A 19,273-nucleotide genomic window follows, 5' to 3' on the forward strand; every position below is an offset into this window, starting at 1 on the left:
GACTGATGTCAGACCACCTGCCAGGTGTGACTGATGTATGACCACCTGCCAGCTGTGACTGATGTCAGACCACCTGCTAGGTGTGACTGATGTATGACCATGTGCCAGGTGTGACTGATGTCAGACCACCTGCCAGGTGTGACTGCTGTCAGACCACCTGCCAGGTGTGACTGATGTCAGACCATGTGCCAGGTGTGACTGATGTCAGACCATCTGCCAGGTGTGACTGATGTCAGACCACCTGCCAGGTGTGACTGATGTCAGACCACCTGCCAGGTGTGACTGATGTCTGACCACCTGTCAGGTGTGACTGATATGACCACCTCCCAGGTGTGACTGAAGTCACCACACCTGCCAGGTGTGACTGATGTCAGACCACCTGCCAGGTGTGACTGATGTATGAACATGTGCCAGGTGTGACATATGTCAGACCACCTGCTAGGTGTGACTGATGTCAGACCACCTGTCAGGTGTGACTGATGTATGAACATGTGCCAGGTGTGACTGATGTCAGACCATCTGCCAGGTGTGACTGATGTCAGACCACCTGTCAGGTGTGACTGATGTATGACCATCTGCCAGGTGTGACTGATGTCAGACCATCTGCCAGGTGTGACCGATGTAAGGACACCTGCCAGGTGTGACTGATGTCTGACCACCTGCCAGGTGTGACTGATGTCAGATCATCTGCCAGGTGTGACTGATGTAAGGACACCTGCCAGGTGTGACTGATGTATGACCATGTGCCAGGTGTGACTGATTTATGACCATGTGCCAGGTGTGACATATGTCAGACCACCTGTCAGGTGTGACTGATGTCAGAACACCTGCCAGGTGTGACTGATGTATGACCATCTGCCAGGTGTGACTGATGTAAGGACACCTGCCAGGTGTGAATGATATCAGACCACCTGCCAGGTGTGACTGATGTCAGACCACCTGCCAGGTGTGACTGATGTCACACCACCTGCCAGGTGTGACTGATGTAAGGACACCTGCCAGGTGTGACTGATGTCTGACCACCTGCCAGGTGTGACTGATGTATGACCACCACCCAGGTGTGACTGATGTATGACCATGTGCCAGGTGTGACTGATTTATGACCATGTGCCAGGTGTGACATATGTCAGACCACCTGTCAGGTGTGACTGATGTCAGAACACCTGCCAGGTGTGACTGATGTCAGACCACCTGCCAGGTGTGACTGATATCAGACCACCTGCCAGGTGTGACTGATGTATGACCATGTGCCAGGTGTGACTGATTTATGACCATGTGCCAGGTGTGACATATGTCAGACCACCTGCCAGGTGTGACTGATGTCAGAACACCTGCCAGGTGTGACTGATGTCAGACCACCTGCCAGGTGTGACTGATGTATGACCACCTGCCAGGTGTGACTGATATCAGACCACCTGCCAGGTGTGACTGATGTCAGACCACCTGCCAGGTGTGACTGATGTCAGATCACCTGCAATGTGTGACTGATTTCAGACCACCTGCCAGGTGTGACTGATGTCAGACCACCTGCCAGGTGTGACTGATATCAGACCACCTGCCAGGTGTGACTGATGTCAGACCACCTGCCAGGTGTGACTGATGTAAGGACACCTGCCAGGTGTGACTGATGTATGACCATCTGCCAGGTGTGACTGATGTAAGGACACCTGCCAGGTGTGACTGATGTCAGACCACCTGCCAGGTGTGACTGATGTCAGATCACCTGCCAGGTGTGACTGATGTCAGACCACCTGCCAGGTGTGACTGATGTCAGAACACCTGCCAGGTGTGACTGATGTCAGACCACCTGCCAGGTGTGACTGATGTCACACCACCTGCCAGGTGTGACTGATTTCAGACCACCTGCCAGGTGTGACTGATGTCAGACCACCTGCCAGGTGTGACTGATATCAGACCACCTGCCAGGTGTGACTGATGTCAGACCACCTGCCAGGTGTGACTGATGTCAGACCACCTGTCAGGTGTGACTGATGTCAGACCACCTGCCAGGTGTGACTGATGTCAGAACACCTGCCAGGTGTGACTGATGTCAGACCACCTGCCAGGTGTGACTGATGTCAGAACACCTGCCAGGTGTGACTGATTTCAGACCACCTGCCAGGTGTGACTGATGTCAGACCACCTGCCAGGTGTGACTGATATCAGACCACCTGCCAGGTGTGACTGATGTCAGACCACCTGCCAGGTGTGACTGATGTAAGGACACCTGCCAGGTGTGACTGATGTATGACCATCTGCCAGGTGTGACTGATGTAAGGACACCTGCCAGGTGTGACTGATGTCAGACCACCTGCCAGGTGTGACTGATGTCAGACCACCTGCCAGGTGTGACTGATGTCAGACCACCTTCCAGGTGTGACTGATGTCAGACCACCTGCCAGGTGTGACTGATGTCACACTTCCTGCCAGGTGTGACTGATGTATGACCACCTCCCGGGTGTGACTGATGTATGACCACCTGCCAGGTGTGACTGATGTCAGACCACCTGCCAGGTGTGACTGATGTCAGACCACCTGTCAGGTGTGACTGATGTCTGACCATCTGCCAGGTGTGACTGATGTCAGACCACCTGCCAGGTGTGACTGATATCTGACCACCTGCCAGGTGTGACTGATGTCTGACCACCTGCCAGGTGTGACTGATGTAAGGACACCTGCCATGTGTGACTGATGTCAGACCACCTGCCAGGTGTGACTGATGTATGACCATGTGCCAGGTGTGACATATGTCAGACCACCTGCCAGGTGTGACTGATGTCAGACCACCTGCCAGGTGTGACTGATGTCTGACCACCTGCCAGGTGTGACTGATGTCAGACCATCTGCCAGGTGTGACTGATGTCAGACCACCTGTCAGGTGTGACTGATGTATGACCATCTGCCAGGTGTGACTGATGTCAGACCACCTGCCAGGTGTGACTGATGTAAGGACACCTGCCAGGTGTGACTGATGTCTGACCACCTGCCAGGTGTGACTGATGTCAGACCACCTGCCAGGTGTGACTGATGTAAGGACACCTGCCAGGTGTGACTGATGTATGACCATGTGCCAGGTGTGACTGATTTATGACCATGTGCCAGGTGTGACTGATGTCAGACCACCTGTCAGGTGTGACTGATGTCAGAACACCTGCCAGGTGTGACTGATGTCAGACCACCTGCCAGGTGTGACTGATGTATGACCACCTGCCAGGTGTGACTGATGTAAGGACACCTGCCAGGTGTGACTGATGTATGACCACCTGTCAGGTGTGACTGATGTCAGACCACCTGCCAGGTGTGACATATGTCAGACCACCTGCCAGGTGTGACTGATATCAGACCACCTGCCAGGTGTGACTGATGTCAGACCACCTGCCAGGTGTGACTGATATCAGACCACCTGCCAGGTGTGACTGATGTCAGACCACCTGCCAGGTGTGACTGATGTCAGACCACCTGCCAGGTGTGACTGATATCAGACCATCAGCCAGATGTGACTGATGTAAGGACACCTGCCAGGTGTGACTGATATCAGACCACCTGCCAGGTGTGACTGATGTCACACCACCTGCCAGGTGTGACTGATGTAAGGACACCTGCCAGGTGTGACTGATGTCAGACCACCTGCCAGGTGTTACTGATGTCAGAACACCTTCCAGGTGTGACTGATGTCAGACTTCCTGCCAGGTGTGACTGATGTATGACCACCACCCAGGTGTGACTGATGTATGACCATGTGCCAGGTGTGACTGATTTATGACCATGTGCCAGGTGTGACATATGTCAGACCACCTGTCAGGTGTGACTGATGTCAGAACACCTGCCAGGTGTGACTGATGTCAGAACACCTGCCAGGTGTGACTGATGTCAGACCACCTGTCAGGTGTGACTGATGTCAGAACACCTGCCAGGTGTGACTGATGTCAGACCACCTGCCAGGTGTGACTGATGTATGACCACCTGCCAGGTGTGACTGATGTAAGGACACCTGCCAGGTGTGACTGATGTATGACCACCTGCCAGGTGTGACTGATGTCAGACCACCTGCCAGGTGTGACTGATGTCAGACCACCTGCCATGTGTGACTGATGTCAGACCACCTGCCAGGTGTGACTGATGTCAGAACACCTGCCAGGTGTGACTGATGTCAGACCACCTGTCAGGTGTGACTGATGTCAGAACACCTGCCAGGTGTGACTGATGTCAGGACACCTGCCAGGTGTGACTGATGTCAGACCACCTGCCAGGTGTGACTGATATCAGACCACCTGCCAGGTGTGACTGATGTCAGACCACCTGCCAGGTGTGACTGATGTAAGGACACCTGCCAGGTGTGACTGATGTATGACCATCTGCCAGGTGTGACTGATGTAAGGACACCTGCCAGGTGTGACTGATATCAGACCACCTGCCAGGTGTGACTGATGTCAGACCACCTGCCAGGTGTGACTGATGTCAGACCACCTGCCAGGTGTGACTGATGTCAGACCACCTTCCAGGTGTGACTGATGTCAGAACACCTGCCAGGTGTGACTGATGTCACACTTCCTGCCAGGTGTGACTGATGTATGACCACCTCCCGGGTGTGACTGATGTATGACCACCTGCCAGGTGTGACTGATGTCAGACCACCTGCCAGGTGTGACTGATGTCAGACCACCTGTCAGGTGTGACTGATGTCTGACCATCTGCCAGGTGTGACTGATGTCAGACCACCTGCCAGGTGTGACTGATATCTGACCACCTGCCAGGTGTGACTGATGTCTGACCACCTGCCAGGTGTGACTGATGTAAGGACACCTGCCAGGTGTGACTGATGTCAGACCACCTGCCAGGTGTGACTGATGTATGACCATGTGCCAGGTGTGACATATGTCAGACCACCTGCCAGGTGTGACTGATGTCAGACCACCTGTCAGGTGTGACTGATGTCTGACCACCTGCCAGGTGTGACTGATGTCAGACCATCTGCCAGGTGTGACTGATGTCAGACCACCTGTCAGGTGTGACTGATGTATGACCATCTGCCAGGTGTGACTGATGTCAGACCACCTGCCAGGTGTGACTGATGTAAGGACACCTGCCAGGTGTGACTGATGTCTGACCACCTGCCAGGTGTGACTGATGTATGACCACCTGCCAGGTGTGACTGATGTAAGGACACCTGCCAGGGGTGACTGATGTATGACCATGTGCCAGGTGTGACTGATTTATGACCATGTGCCAGGTGTGACTGATGTCAGACCACCTGTCAGGTGTGACTGATGTCAGAACACCTGCCAGGTGTGACTGATGTCAGACCACCTTCCAGGTGTGACTGATGTATGACCACCTGCCAGGTGTGACTGATGTAAGGACACCTGCCAGGTGTGACTGATGTATGACCATCTGCCAGGTGTGACTGATGTCAGGACACCTGCCAGGTGTGACTGATGTCAGACCACCTGCCAGGTGTGACTGATGTCAGACCACCTGCCAGGTGTGACTGATGTCAGACCACCTGCCAGGTGTGACTGATGTATGACCATCTGCCAGGTGTGACTGATGTAAGGACACCTGCCAGGTGTGAATGATATCAGACCACCTGCCAGGTGTGACTGATGTCAGACCACCTGCCAGGTGTGACTGATGTCACACCACCTGCCAGGTGTGACTGATGTAAGGACACCTGCCAGGTGTGACTGATGTCTGACCACCTGCCAGGTGTGACTGATGTAAGGACACCTGCCAGGTTTGACTGATGTATCCCCATGTGCCAGGTGTGACTGATTTATGACCATGTGCCAGGTGTGACTGATGTAAGGACACCTGCCAGGTGTGACTGATGTCAGACCACCTGCCAGGTGTGACTGATGTATGACCATCTGCCAGGTGTGACTGATGTCAGACCACCTGCCAGGTGTGACTGATGTAAGGACACCTGCCAGGTGTGACTGATGTCTGACCAACTGCCAGGTGTGACTGATGTATGACCACCTGCCAGGTGTGACTGATGTAAGGACACCTGCCAGGTGTGACTGATGTCTGACCACCTGCCAGGTGTGACTGATGTATGACCATGTGCCAGGTGTGACATATGTCAGACCACCTGTCAGGTGTGACTGATGTCAGAACACCTGCCAGGTGTGACTGATGTCAGACCACCTGCCAGGTGTGACTGATGTATGACCATCTGCCAGGTGTGACTGATGTAAGGACACCTGCTAGGTGTGACTGATGTATGACCATCTGCCAGGTGTGACATATGTCAGACCACCTTTCAGGTGTGACTGATATCAGACCACCTGCCAGGTGTGAGTGATGTCAGACCACCTGCCAGGTGTGACTGATGTCAGACCACCTGCCAGGTGTTACTGATGTCAGACCACCTGCCAGGTGTGACTGATGTCAGACCACCTGCCAGGTGTGACTGATGTCAGACCACCTTCCAGGTGTGACTGATGTCAGAACACCTGCCAGGTGTGACTGATGTCACACTTCCTGCCAGGTGTGACTGATGTCAGACCACCTGCCAGGTGTGACTGATGTAAGGACACCTGCCAGGTGTGACTGATGTCTGACCAACTGCCAGGTGTGACTGATGTCTGACCACCTGCCAGGTGTGACTGATGTAAGGACACCTGCCAGGTGTGACTGATGTCAGACCACCTGCCAGGTGTGACTGATGTATGACCATGTGCCAGGTGTGACATATGTCAGACCACCTGTCAGGTGTGACTGATGTCAGAACACCTGCCAGGTGTGACTGATGTCAGACCACCTGCCAGGTGTGACTGATGTATGACCATCTGCCAGGTGTGACTGATGTAAGGACACCTGCTAGGTGTGACTGATGTATGACCATCTGCCAGGTGTGACATATGTCAGACCACCTTTCAGGTGTGACTGATATCAGACCACCTGCCAGGTGTGAGTGATGTCAGACCACCTGCCAGGTGTGACTGATGTCAGACCACCTGCCAGGTGTTACTGATGTCAGACCACCTGCCAGGTGTGACTGATATCAGACCACCTGCCAGGTGTGACTGATGTCAGACCACCTGTCAGGTGTTTATTGACCCTTCCTCACCTCCTTCATGGTGACTGACAGCTTACGGCTCTTGTCCAGCAGTTTGCTGACAGTGTTGGAAGTGTGACTGTGGCTCTTAGACAGCTTCGTCATGTCAGCCTGTATCCCTCTGACCACGCCCTCCATCTCCATCTGATGCACCTGAAAAAAACAACCAATCAGAGATCAGCTTCTGATCACGCTTTCCACTGGGGCTATTGGGGCCCGGGGCCCTGATGTCTCAGCAGCCTGCGTGTCTCTAGCTGTTGTAAGATTGAGCTGAAGCTCCTGAACATCGAAAACATTTGAGGAATGTTCACTCACAGCTCAATCAGACATCTGCTACCCGTCTGCTAACAGCCACTGTAAAGAGCTGCTGTGACATCAGAATGTGAGAACCAATCAAAGTTTGAGATTCAAATATCAGAAAGCACAGAGAATGTGGAGAGAAATGTCAACCAGAGCCTGAAACCCCCAAACAGTCTCTACGACAGCAGACACACCCACATATTCATCAGGATCTTTGAGGAATGTGGCGGTGCAAGGCAGAGACCAGTACTGCCCCCACTGATCCAAAATCAGCCATAGTGAATCAAATACTCTGAAACATCTCTTTTTAGAGAACTATGGGACATCCCACAATAGTGGATCCAAATCTAAAAAGAGCCACCAGTCCTTCTCTAGCTCTAAGAGGAACATCAGAGCTCAGACAGCACTGCTGATGAAGAACAGGGATCCTTCAACGAACCAAAATAGACGACTTATAAAAACATCAGACGACTTAATATCTTGATGATCAAATATGCCAACAGTCTCCCTGCAGGTAGACCTTCAGCAACTTTTGGAAACATGGCTGGAACTAGCCTCACTCCTCACTAGCTCCAACCACGCTTCAAAAGTCGCCAACTATGGCCGACTATTAGACAACAACACATGTAAGAGGTCTCAACATCCCCAGCTTCACCAACATTCCATCCTTGCCTTGAAGATGACATTCTCAAAGCCTATAAAACATTCCATCCTTGCAGTGAAGACAACATCCTCTAATCCTAAAAACATTCCATCCTTGCCTTGAAGATGACACCATCAAATCCTAAAAACAATGCATCCTTGCCTTGAAGATGACACCATGAAATCCTTAAAACATTCCATCCTTGCCTTGAAGATGACATCATCAAATTCTAAATAAACATTCCATCCTTGCCTTGAAGATGACATCCTCAAATCCTAAAAACATTCCATCCTTGCCGTGAAGATGACATCCTTAAATCTTTAAACATTCCATCCTTGCCTTGAAGATGACATCCTTAAATCTTTAAACATTCCATCCTTGCCTTGAAGATGACATCCTAAAATCTTTAAACATTCCATCTTTGCCTTGAAGATGACATCCTTAAATCTTTAAACATTCCATCCTTGCCTTGAAGATGACATCCTTAAATCTTTAAACATTCCATCCTTGCCTTGAAGATGACATCCTTAAATCTTTAAACATTCCATCCTTGCCTTGAAGATGACATCCTTAAATCTTTAAACATTCCATCCTTGCCTTGAAGATGACATCCTTAAATCTTTAAACATTCCATCCTTGCCTTGAAGATGACATCCTGGTAAATCTTTAAACATTCCATCCTTGCCTTGAAGATGACATCCTTAAATCTTTAAACATTCCATCCTTGCCTTGAAGATGACATCCTTAAATCTTTAAACATTCCATCCTTGCCTTGAAGATGACATCCTTAAATCTTTAAACATTCCATCCTTGCCTTGAAGATGACATCCTCAAAGCTTATAAACAGAAAACTTAAACAGCTGCTCTCTGTTTTTCTGACTCTGATCAGATGACCCTATCTGACCTCATCATGAGAACCCCGTAGAACACGGGACCCTATCTGTCCTCATCATGAGAACCCCGTAGAACACGGGACCCTATCTGTGCTCATCATGAGAACCCCGTAGAACACGGGACCCTATCTGTCCTCATCATGAGAACCCCGTAGAACACGGGACCCTATCTGACCTCATCATGAGAACCCCGTAGAACATGGGGCCCCAGGGACCATCAGCCAGCGCTGGTTAGAGAACGTTCTGACAAAGACATCTACACAGGTCCACCTTTTCTTACGTGGCTGGTTTATCACATTCTTCAAGTTCTAGCCTACATCTCGTTCTGGTTCTGTTCTAAGGTTTTTGAACTGCTTTCTGCAGGGTCCTGCTCTCACCTCCATCTTGTTCTGGTTCTAGTTCTGGTTCTGTTCTAAGGTAAGGGTCCTGCTCACACCTCCATCTTGTTCTGGTTCTAGTTCTGGTTCTGTTCTAATGTAAGGGTCCTGCTCACACCTCCATCTTGTTCTGGTTCTAGTTCTGCTCCTAGTTCTGGTTCTGTTCTAAGGTAAGGGTCCTGCTCTCACCTCCATCTTGTTCTGGTTCTAGTTCTGGTTCTAGTTCTGGTTCTGTTCTAAGGTAAGGGTCCTGCTCTCACCTCCATCTTGTTCTGGTTCTAGTTCTGGTTCTGTTCTAAGGTAAGGGTCCTGCTCTCACCTCTATCTTGTTCTGGTTCTAGTTCTGGTTCTGTTCTAATGTAAGGGTCCTGCTCACACCTCCATCTTGTTCTGGTTCTAGTTCTGGTTCTGTTCTAAGGTAAGGGTCCTGCTCTCACCTCCATCTTGTTCTGGTTCTAGTTCTGGTTCTGTTCTAAGGTAAGGGTCCTGCTCTCACCTCCATCTTGTTCTGGTTCTAGTTCTGGTTCTGTTCTAAGGTAAGGGTCCTGCTCTCACCTCTATCTTTTTCTGGTTCTAGTTCTGGTTCTGTTTTAAGGTAAGGGTCCTGCTCTTACCTCCATCTTGTTCTGGTTCTAGTTCTGGTTCTGTTCTAAGGTAAGGGTCCTGCTCTCACCTCCATCTTGTTCTGGTTCTAGTTCTGGTTCTGTTCTAAGGTAAGGGTCCTGCTCTCACCTCCATCTTGTTCTGGTTCTAGTTCTGGTTCTGTTCTAAGGTAAAGGTCCTGCTCTCACCTCCATCTTGTTCTGGTTCTGGTTCTGCTCCTAGTTCTGGTTCTGTTCTAAGGTAAGGGTCCTGCTCTCACCTCCATCTTGTTCTGGTTCTAGTTCTGGTTCTGTTCTAAGGTAAGGGTCCTGCTCTCACCTCTATCTTGTTCTGGTTCTAGTTCTGGTTCTGTTCTAAGGTAAGGGTCCTGCTCTCACCTCCATCTTGTTCTGGTTCTAGTTCTGGTTCTGTTCTAAGGTAAGGGTCCTGCTCTCACCTCCATCTTGTTCTGGTTCTAGTTCTGGTTCTGTTCTAAGGTAAGGGTCCTGCTCTCACCTCTATCTTGTTCTGGTTCTAGTTCTGGTTCTGTTTTAAGGTAAAGGTCCTGCTCTTACCTCCATCTTGTTCTGGTTCTAGTTCTGGTTCTGTTCTAAGTGAAGGGTCCTGCTCTCACCTCCATCTTGTTCTGGTTCTAGTTCTGGTTCTGTTCTAAGGTAAGGGTCCTGCTCTCACCTCTATCTTGTTCTGGTTCTAGTTCTGGTTCTGTTCTAAGGTAAGGGTCCTGCTCTCACCTCCATCTTGTTCTGGTTCTAGTTCTGCTCCTAGTTCTGGTTCTGTTCTAAGGTAAGGGTCCTGCTCTCACCTCCATCTTGTTCTGGTTCTAGTTCTGGTTCTGTTCTAAGGTAAGGGTCCTGCTCTCACCTCGATCTTGTTCTGGTTCTAGTTCTGGTTCTGTTCTAAGGTAAGGGTCCTGCTCTCACCTCCATCTTGTTCTGGTTCTAGTTCTGGTTCTGTTCTAAGGTAAGGGTCCTGCTCTCACCTCCATCTTGTTCTGGTTCTAGTTCTGGTTCTGTTCTAAGGTAAGGGTCCTGCTCTCACCTCCATCTTGTTCTGGTTCTAGTTCTGGTTCTGTTCTAAGGTAAGGGTCCTGCTCTCACCTCCATCTTGTTCTGGTTCTAGTTCTGCTCTAGTTCTGGTTCTGTTCTAAGGTAAGGGTCCTGCTCTCACCTCCATCTTGTTCTGGTTCTAGTTCTGGTTCTGTTCTAAGGTAAGGGTCCTGCTCTCACCTCTATCTTGTTCTGGTTCTAGTTCTGGTTCTGTTCTAAGGTAAGGGTCCTGCTCTCACCTCCATCTTGTTCTGGTTCTAGTTCTGGTTCTGTTCTAAGGTAAGGGTCCTGCTCTCACCTCCATCTTGTTCTGGTTCTAGTTCTGGTTCTGTTCTAAGGTAAAGGTCCTGCTCTCACCTCCATCTTGTTCTGGTTCTAGTTCTGCTCCTAGTTCTGGTTCTGTTCTAAGGTAAGGGTCCTGCTCTCACCTCCATCTTGTTCTGGTTCTAGTTCTGGTTCTGTTCTAAGGTAAGGGTCCTGCTCTCACCTCTATCTTGTTCTGGTTCTAGTTCTGGTTCTGTTCTAAGGTAAGGGTCCTGCTCTCACCTCCATCTTGTTCTGGTTCTAGTTCTGGTTCTGTTCTAAGGTAAGGGTCCTGCTCTCACCTCCATCTTGTTCTGGTTCTAGTTCTGGTTCTGTTCTAAGGTAAGGGTCCTGCTCTCACCTCCATCTTGTTCTGGTTCTAGTTCTGCTCCTAGTTCTGGTTCTGTTCTAAGGTAAGGGTCCTGCTCTCACCTCCATCTTGTTCTGGTTCTAGTTCTGGTTCTGTTCTAAGGTAAGGGTCCTGCTCTCACCTCTATCTTGTTCTGGTTCTAGTTCTGGTTCTGTTCTAAGGTAAGGGTCCTGCTCTCACCTCTATCTTGTTCTGGTTCTAGTTCTGGTTCTGTTCTAATGTAAGGGTCCTGCTCTCACCTCCATCTTGTTCTGGTTCTAGTTCTGGTTCTAGTTCTGGTTCTGTTCTAAGGTAAGGGTCCTGCTCTCACCTCCATCTTGTTCTGGTTCTAGTTCTGGTTCTGTTCTAAGGTAAAGGTCCTGCTCTCACCTCCATCTTGTTCTGGTTCTAGTTCTGGTTCTGTTCTAAGGTAAGGGTCCTGCTCACACCTCCATCTTGTTCTGGTTCTGGTTCTGCTCCTAGTTCTGGTTCTGTTCTAAGGTAAGGGTCCTGCTCTCACCTCTATCTTGTTCTGGTTCTAGTTCTGGTTCTGTTCTAATGTAAGGGTCCTGCTCTCACCTCCATCTTGTTCTGGTTCTAGTTCTGGTTCTGTTCTAAGGTAATGGTCCTGCTCTCACCTCCATCTTGTTCTGGTTCTAGTTCTGCTCCTAGTTCTGGTTCTGTTCTAAGGTAAGGGTCCTGCTCTCACCTCCATCTTGTTCTGGTTCTAGTTCTGGTTCTGTTCTAAGGTAAGGGTCCTGCTCTCACCTCTATCTTGTTCTGGTTCTAGTTCTGGTTCTGTTCTAAGGTAAGGGTCCTGCTCTCACCTCCATCTTGTTCTGGTTCTAGTTCTGGTTCTGTTCTAAGGTAAGGGTCCTGCTCTCACCTCCATCTTGTTCTGGTTCTAGTTCTGGTTCTGTTCTAAGGTAAGGGTCCTGCTCTCACCTCCATCTTGTTCTGGTTCTAGTTCTGCTCCTAGTTCTGGTTCTGTTCTAAGGTAAGGGTCCTGCTCTCACCTCTATCTTGTTCTGGTTCTAGTTCTGGTTCTGTTCTAAGGTAAGGGTCCTGCTCTCACCTCTATCTTGTTCTGGTTCTAGTTCTGGTTCTGTTCTAAGGTAAGGGTCCTGCTCTCACCTCCATCTTGTTCTGGTTCTAGTTCTGGTTCTGTTCTAAGGTAAGGGTCCTGCTCTCACCTCCATCTTGTTCTGGTTCTAGTTCTGGTTCTGTTCTAAGGTAAAGGTCCTGCTCTCACCTCCATCTTGTTCTGGTTCTAGTTCTGCTCCTAGTTCTGGTTCTGTTCTAAGGTAAGGGTCCTGCTCTCACCTCCATCTTGTTCTGGTTCTAGTTCTGGTTCTGTTCTAAGGTAAGGGTCCTGCTCTCACCTCTATCTTGTTCTGGTTCTAGTTCTGGTTCTGTTCTAAGGTAAGGGTCCTGCTCTCACCTCTATCTTGTTCTGGTTCTAGTTCTGGTTCTGTTCTAAGGTAAGGGTCCTGCTCTCACCTCCATCTTGTTCTGGTTCTAGTTCTGGTTCTGTTCTAAGGTAAAGGTCCTGCTCTCACCTCCATCTTGTTCTGGTTCTAGTTCTGGTTCTGTTCTAAGGTAAGGGTCCTGCTCACACCTCCATCTTGTTCTGGTTCTGGTTCTGCTCCTAGTTCTGGTTCTGTTCTAAGGTAAGGGTCCTGCTCTCACCTCTATCTTGTTCTGGTTCTAGTTCTGGTTCTGTTCTAATGTAAGGGTCCTGCTCTCACCTCCATCTTGTTCTGGTTCTAGTTCTGGTTCTGTTCTAAGGTAAGGGTCCTGCTCTCACCTCCATCTTGTTCTGGTTCTAGTTCTGGTTCTGTTCTAAGGTAAAGGTCCTGCTCTCACCTCCATCTTGTTCTGTTCTAGTTCTGGTTCTAGTTCTGGTTCTGTTCTAAGGTAAGGGTCCTGCTCTCACCTCCATCTTGTTCTGGTTCTAGTTCTGGTTCTGTTCTAAGGTAAGGGTCCTGCTCTCACCTCTATCTTGTTCTGGTTCTAGTTCTGGTTCTGTTCTAAGGTAAGGGTCCTGCTCTCACCTCTATCTTGTTCTGGTTCTAGTTCTGGTTCTGTTCTAAGGTAAAGGTCCTGCTCTCACCTCTATCTTGTTCTGGTTCTAGTTCTGGTTCTGTTCTAAGGTAAGGGTCCTGCTCTCACCTCCATCTTGTTCTGGTTCTAGTTCTGGTTCTGTTCTAAGGTAAAGGTCCTGCTCTCACCTCCATCTTGTTCTGGTTCTAGTTCTGGTTCTGTTCTAAGGTAAGGGTCCTGCTCACACCTCCATCTTGTTCTGGTTCTGGTTCTGCTCCTAGTTCTGGTTCTGTTCTAAGGTAAGGGTCCTGCTCTCACCTCTATCTTGTTCTGGTTCTAGTTCTGGTTCTGTTCTAATGTAAGGGTCCTGCTCTCACCTCCATCTTGTTCTGGTTCTAGTTCTGGTTCTGTTCTAAGGTAAGGGTCCTGCTCTCACCTCCATCTTGTTCTGGTTCTAGTTCTGGTTCTGTTCTAAGGTAAAGGTCCTGCTCTCACCTCCATCTTGTTCTGTTCTAGTTCTGGTTCTAGTTCTGGTTCTGTTCTAAGGTAAGGGTCCTGCTCTCACCTCCATCTTGTTCTGGTTCTAGTTCTGGTTCTGTTCTAAGGTAAAGGTCCTGCTCTCACCTCCATCTTGTTCTGGTTCTAGTTCTGGTTCTGTTCTAAGGTAAGGGTCCTGCTCTCACCTCCATCTTGTTCTGGTTCTAGTTCTGCTCCTAGTTCTGGTTCTGTTCTAAGGTAAGGGTCCTGCTCTCACCTCTATCTTGTTCTGGTTCTAGTTCTGGTTCTGTTCTAATGTAAGGGTCCTGCTCTCACCTCCATCTTGTTCTGGTTCTTGTTCTGCTCCTAGTTCTGGTTCTGTTCTAAGGTAAGGGTCCTGCTCTCACCTCCATCTTGTTCTGGTTCTAGTTCTGGTTCTGTTCTAAGGTAAGGGTCCTGCTCTCACCTCTATCTTGTTCTGGTTCTAGTTCTGGTTCTGTTCTAATGTAAGGGTCCTGCTCTCACCTCCATCTTGTTCTGGTTCTGGTTCTGCTCCTAGTTCTGGTTCTGTTCTAAGGTAAGGGTCCTGCTCTCACCTCCATCTTGTTCTGGTTCTAGTTCTGGTTCTGTTCTAAGGTAAGGGTCCTGCTCTCACCTCTATCTTGTTCTGGTTCTAGTTCTGGTTCTGTTCTAATGTAAGGGTCCTGCTCTCACCTCCATCTTGTTCTGGTTCTAGTTCTGGTTCTAGTTCTGGTTCTGTTCTAAGGTAAGGGTCCTGCTCTCACCTCCATCTTGTTCTGGTTCTAGTTCTGGTTCTGTTCTAAGGTAAGGGTCCTGCTCTCACCTCCATCTTGTTCTGGTTCTAGTTCTGGTTCTCTTCTAAGGTAAAGGTCCTGCTCTCACCTCTATCTTGTTCTGGTTCTAGTTCTGGTTCTGTTCTAAGGTAAGGGTCCTGCTCTCACCTCCATCTTGTTCTGGTTCTAGTTCTGGTTCTGTTCTAAGGTAAAGGTCCTGCTCTCACCTCTATCTTGTTCTGGTTCTAGTTCTGGTTCTGTTCTAAGGTAAAGGTCCTGCTCTCACCTCCATCTTGTTCTGGTTCTAGTTCTGCTCCTAGTTCTGGTTCTGTTCTAAGGTAAGGGTCCTGCTCTCACCTCTATCTTGTTCTGGTTCTAGTTCTGGTTCTGTTCTAAGGTAAGGGTCCTGCTCTCACCTCCATCTTGTTCTGTTCTAGTTCTGGTTCTAGTTCTGGTTCTGTTCTAAGGTAAGGGTCCTGCTCTCACCTCTATCTTGTTCTGGTTCTAGTTCTGGTTCTGTTCTAAGGTAAAGGTCCTGCTCTCACCTCTACCTTGTTCTGGTTCTAGTTCTGGTTCTGTTCTAAGGTAAAGGTCCTGCTCTCACCTCCATCTTGTTCTGGTTCTAGTTCTGGTTCTCTTCTAAGGTAAAGGTCCTGCTCTCACCTCTATCTTGTTCTGGTTCTAGTTCTGGTTCTGTTCTAAGGTAAGGGTCCTGCTCTCACCTCCATCTTGTTCTGGTTCTAGTTCTGGTTCTGTTCTAAGGTAAAGGTCCTGCTCTCACCTCTATCTTGTTCTGGTTCTAGTTCTGGTTCTGTTCTAAGGTAAAGGTCCTGCTCTCACCTCCATCTTGTTCTGGTTCTAGTTCTGCTCCTGGTTCTGGTTCTGTTCTAAGGTAAAGGTCCTGCTCTCACCTCCATCTTGTTCTGGTTCTAGTTCTGCTCCTAGTTCTGGTTCTGTTCTAAGGTAAGGGTCCTGCTCTCACCTCTATCTTGTTCTGGTTCTAGTTCTGGTTCTGTTCTAAGGTAAGGGTCCTGCTCTCACCTCCATCTTGTTCTGTTCTAGTTCTGGTTCTAGTTCTGGTTCTGTTCTAAGGTAAGGATCCTGCTCTCACCTCCATCTTGTTCTGGTTCTCCTGCACGGCGTCCAGCATGTTGACCAGTTTGTCCAGCAGGGTCAGGACCGTGATGGCGTTGACGGGACCTTGACTCATCGTCTCGGGGTCAAATCCTGCCAGAGGGGATGAGGGTGAGGCCTGGTCCAGGTTCTGGTTCTGGTCCTGGTCCTGGGAGGGGACCAGCAGGTCCTGGCTCTGGTGGGTCTCAGTGGTCACCATGACGACTGGGTCCTCAATCATCGAGTCCAAAGTAGAACCAAAAACACGACGAACTGAGGACAGAAAGTTTCCTTCTGCAGGAAAACTCTGAGCTCTGCCTCGCCCTGGCTGAGTCTGTGTGTGTGTATGGGTGTGTGTGTGTGTGTGTGTGTGTGTGGGGGGGGGTGTTGCGCTGCGCTCTGATTGGCTGGCCTCTGGAAAACTTTCCATGGAACTTCCTGGCTGAAAACTTCCAAACCTTTAACCCTTTCACTGCCAGCAAGGAGAGCAGGTTTTTACTTGAGGAGTTCAATGCTCCGTAGTACTTCCTGTCTGAAGCCCCGCCACAATAAAAGCCTAATTAGTGTTACTAATAAAGTCTTACTAGAATAAAACTGTTATCATAGAGATAATAAAGATAATTAACAGGCTGTTTAGCACTGAAGGGGTTAACGTTCTCTCTCTCTCTCTCTCTTTGCAGATCAGTTTCGCTCGGCCACACCCAGAGGGGAGGATTCTGTTACTATGACAACAGGACCACAGAGGGCTGTAGCCATGACGATGGTATTTGTGTGTCTCGTGTTTTAAAAGTGAAGTCATTCTCGATCGCCCTCCCTCTCTCTCTCTCCCCTGTCAGGTGTGTAGATTCACGTCTACAGTCTGAGGTGTGTATCTATGCACACGTGTGTTTATGTCAACGTCATGTTTAATAACTATAATTATTATTATCAGTATCATTGTTTTTATTTTTTATTATTATCATCATCATTATTATTAAAAACATATTATCAACATTATCATTATTATCATCATACTCTGGTGTTCATGTGAAAGCATTTCTAAACAGATTCATGCAGCAGAACATAAAAGAATGTTCCAGAGGAAACAGGAAGAAGGAAACAGGAAGCAATGCTGCAGCATGGGATTCATTCACACACAATACCATAATAATAATAATAATAACAGCCCATTACCCTGAGTGATGGCATCAGGTTTCTCTGGTAGGTGAGAACTGTCTCTAGCAGGAAGGCCTGAGGCAGGGAGAGGGGCAGGGCCACTCTGATGAAGTCAGGATGAAGGAGGAGCTGGGGTGGAGGAGGGCTACTACAGCAGAGAGCAGACATGACAGCAGAATGACACTAAGTCAGAGTAGAGGAGGAGCTGGGGTGGAGGAGGGCTACTACAGCAGAGAGCAGACATGACAGCAGAATGACACTAAGTCAGAGTAGAGGAGGAGCTGGGGTGGAGGAGGGCTGTTACAGCAGAGAGCAGACATGACAGCAGAATGACACTAAGTCAGAGTAGAGGAGGAGCTGGGGTGGAGGAGGGCTACTACAGCAGAGAGCAGACATGACAGCAGAATGACACTAAGTCAGAGTAAAGGAGGAGCTGGGGTGGAGGAGGGCTACTACAGCAGAGAGCAGACATGACAGCAGAATGACACTAAGTCAGAGTAGAGGAGGAGCTGGGGTGGAGGAGGGCTACTACAGCAGAGAGCAGACATGACAGCAGAATGACACTAAGTCAGAGTAAAGGAGGAGCTGGGGTGGAGGAGGGCTACTACAGCAGAGAGCAGACATGACAGCAGAATGACACTAAGTCAGAGTAGAGGAGGAGCTGGGGTGGAGGAGGGCTATAGTAGTTTAAATATGTCTCTTTTCTCTCTCATCCATTGCTTTAGATTCGATCATCAATGACTAAAATATGGCTGACACTGTGGTAGGACTGTACAGGGAGAAGACAAATGTTATAGCATTAAAATAAAATAATATCAAGTTTTATTCTGATTTGTATCGATTTATCAAAATGTTGTTGACCTCTTAGAATTATTTACTCTAAATAGGTCATGCATAAAATAAAACACAGCATAAACATATGAATATAATAATGGAAGTTGTTCTCTAGATGCATTTTAGAATACTTTTTGTCTGTTTTGTCTATTTTCACTGGTAAAAGTTCCTATCCAAAAATACTACAGTACCCACAATCCTTGAGTGTCACAGTGACATCTCTGATTGGTGGGGTCTCTGGTTACCATGGAAACATCTAGTGAGCCTGCAGTGCAGTGTAGAAAACAGGCCCATATATGGTTTAAGGCATGAAAAACGATCAATAACAAATACAACGAATCACAAAGGATTGTGGGATATGTAGTTCCCGATAAAGAAATGTGTACACAGTCTTGTTTTGAGCACCGTTTTTCTGCTGAATCAAATGTTTTATGGTCATGAGTACCCAGGTATCTGGTTGGCTTGGTAACCAGGGTTTTATGTCTATGGGGGCTGTGAAGGGACAAAATTCACCTGTGGAGCAAGCTCTGCACTGCTGAGCTCTGCTGACGTTACTATGAACTAGGGATGTATGACATCGGATTGTTGCTGATATCTGATATTTACAGATCCTTTTTAGCCGATTCCGATATCGATACCATGTTTGAATGTGTTTTTCTTTAAAAAATATAATTCCTTTTGGACACTTTAAGGTGTATGGACAACCAAGAACACCAACGTTAGTCCTTAAAAAACACTTTAAAGTTTAAAGAATGAGGATAAATAAAGACAAACACCTCACCTGACACAGGTCTGTTGGTTCAGACTAAAACTCCACTATATCAGTGTTACTCAACCCTACTTAAACAAACAGCCAAACTGTTGAAAAATACCTTTACAAGAGCCACAATCTAAGAGGTGAAAAATGGCAAAAACAGCTTAAAGTATCGATAACAAGTTCAGGGAGGCAAAAATGGTCAAAAAGCAACAATAATGTGTGAAAATGGGCAAAAATGGGGAGGAAAAGGTGGGAAAAGGGTCAGAAAGTAGCAAAAATGGGTGAGAGGTGAGAAAAAAGGAGTTACAGGTAAAAATGAATAGTCCAAAAGTGGCAAAAACTTGGCAAAAAATGAGTGAAAAGTGACTTAAATGGGCAAAAATGGGCAAAAATAGGACACAAGTGGTATTTAATGACAAAGGGATAGCTTAGAAGGGTGAAAAATGGGGGAAAAGGCAAAAATGGGAAAGAAGTGGCCAAAAGAAGTGGCTAAAATGGGCAAAAAATAGGAAAGAAGTGGTATTTA

General features: G+C 48.3%; 1 protein-coding gene across 1 annotated transcript in view; it reads right to left on the bottom strand.

The window, feature by feature from the left end:
• Positions 1–16,352, bottom strand: part of LOC121506321 (caveolae-associated protein 2-like) — a 35,033-nt gene extending 18,681 nt beyond the window's left edge. Inside the window, exons 1-2 of the mRNA XM_041782083.1 lie at positions 16,000–16,352; positions 7,073–7,213 (exon numbers count right to left, since the gene is read on the bottom strand). Coding sequence (XP_041638017.1) covers positions 7,073–7,213; positions 16,000–16,242 — 384 coding nt within the window. The 5' untranslated portion in view covers positions 16,243–16,352. The remainder of the gene's footprint in view (positions 1–7,072; positions 7,214–15,999) is intronic.
• Between the last annotated feature and the right edge of the window lie 2,921 nt (positions 16,353–19,273).

Source organism: Cheilinus undulatus, linkage group 24, assembly GCF_018320785.1.
Source record: "Cheilinus undulatus linkage group 24, ASM1832078v1, whole genome shotgun sequence".
NCBI lineage: Eukaryota > Metazoa > Chordata > Actinopteri > Labriformes > Labridae > Cheilinus > Cheilinus undulatus.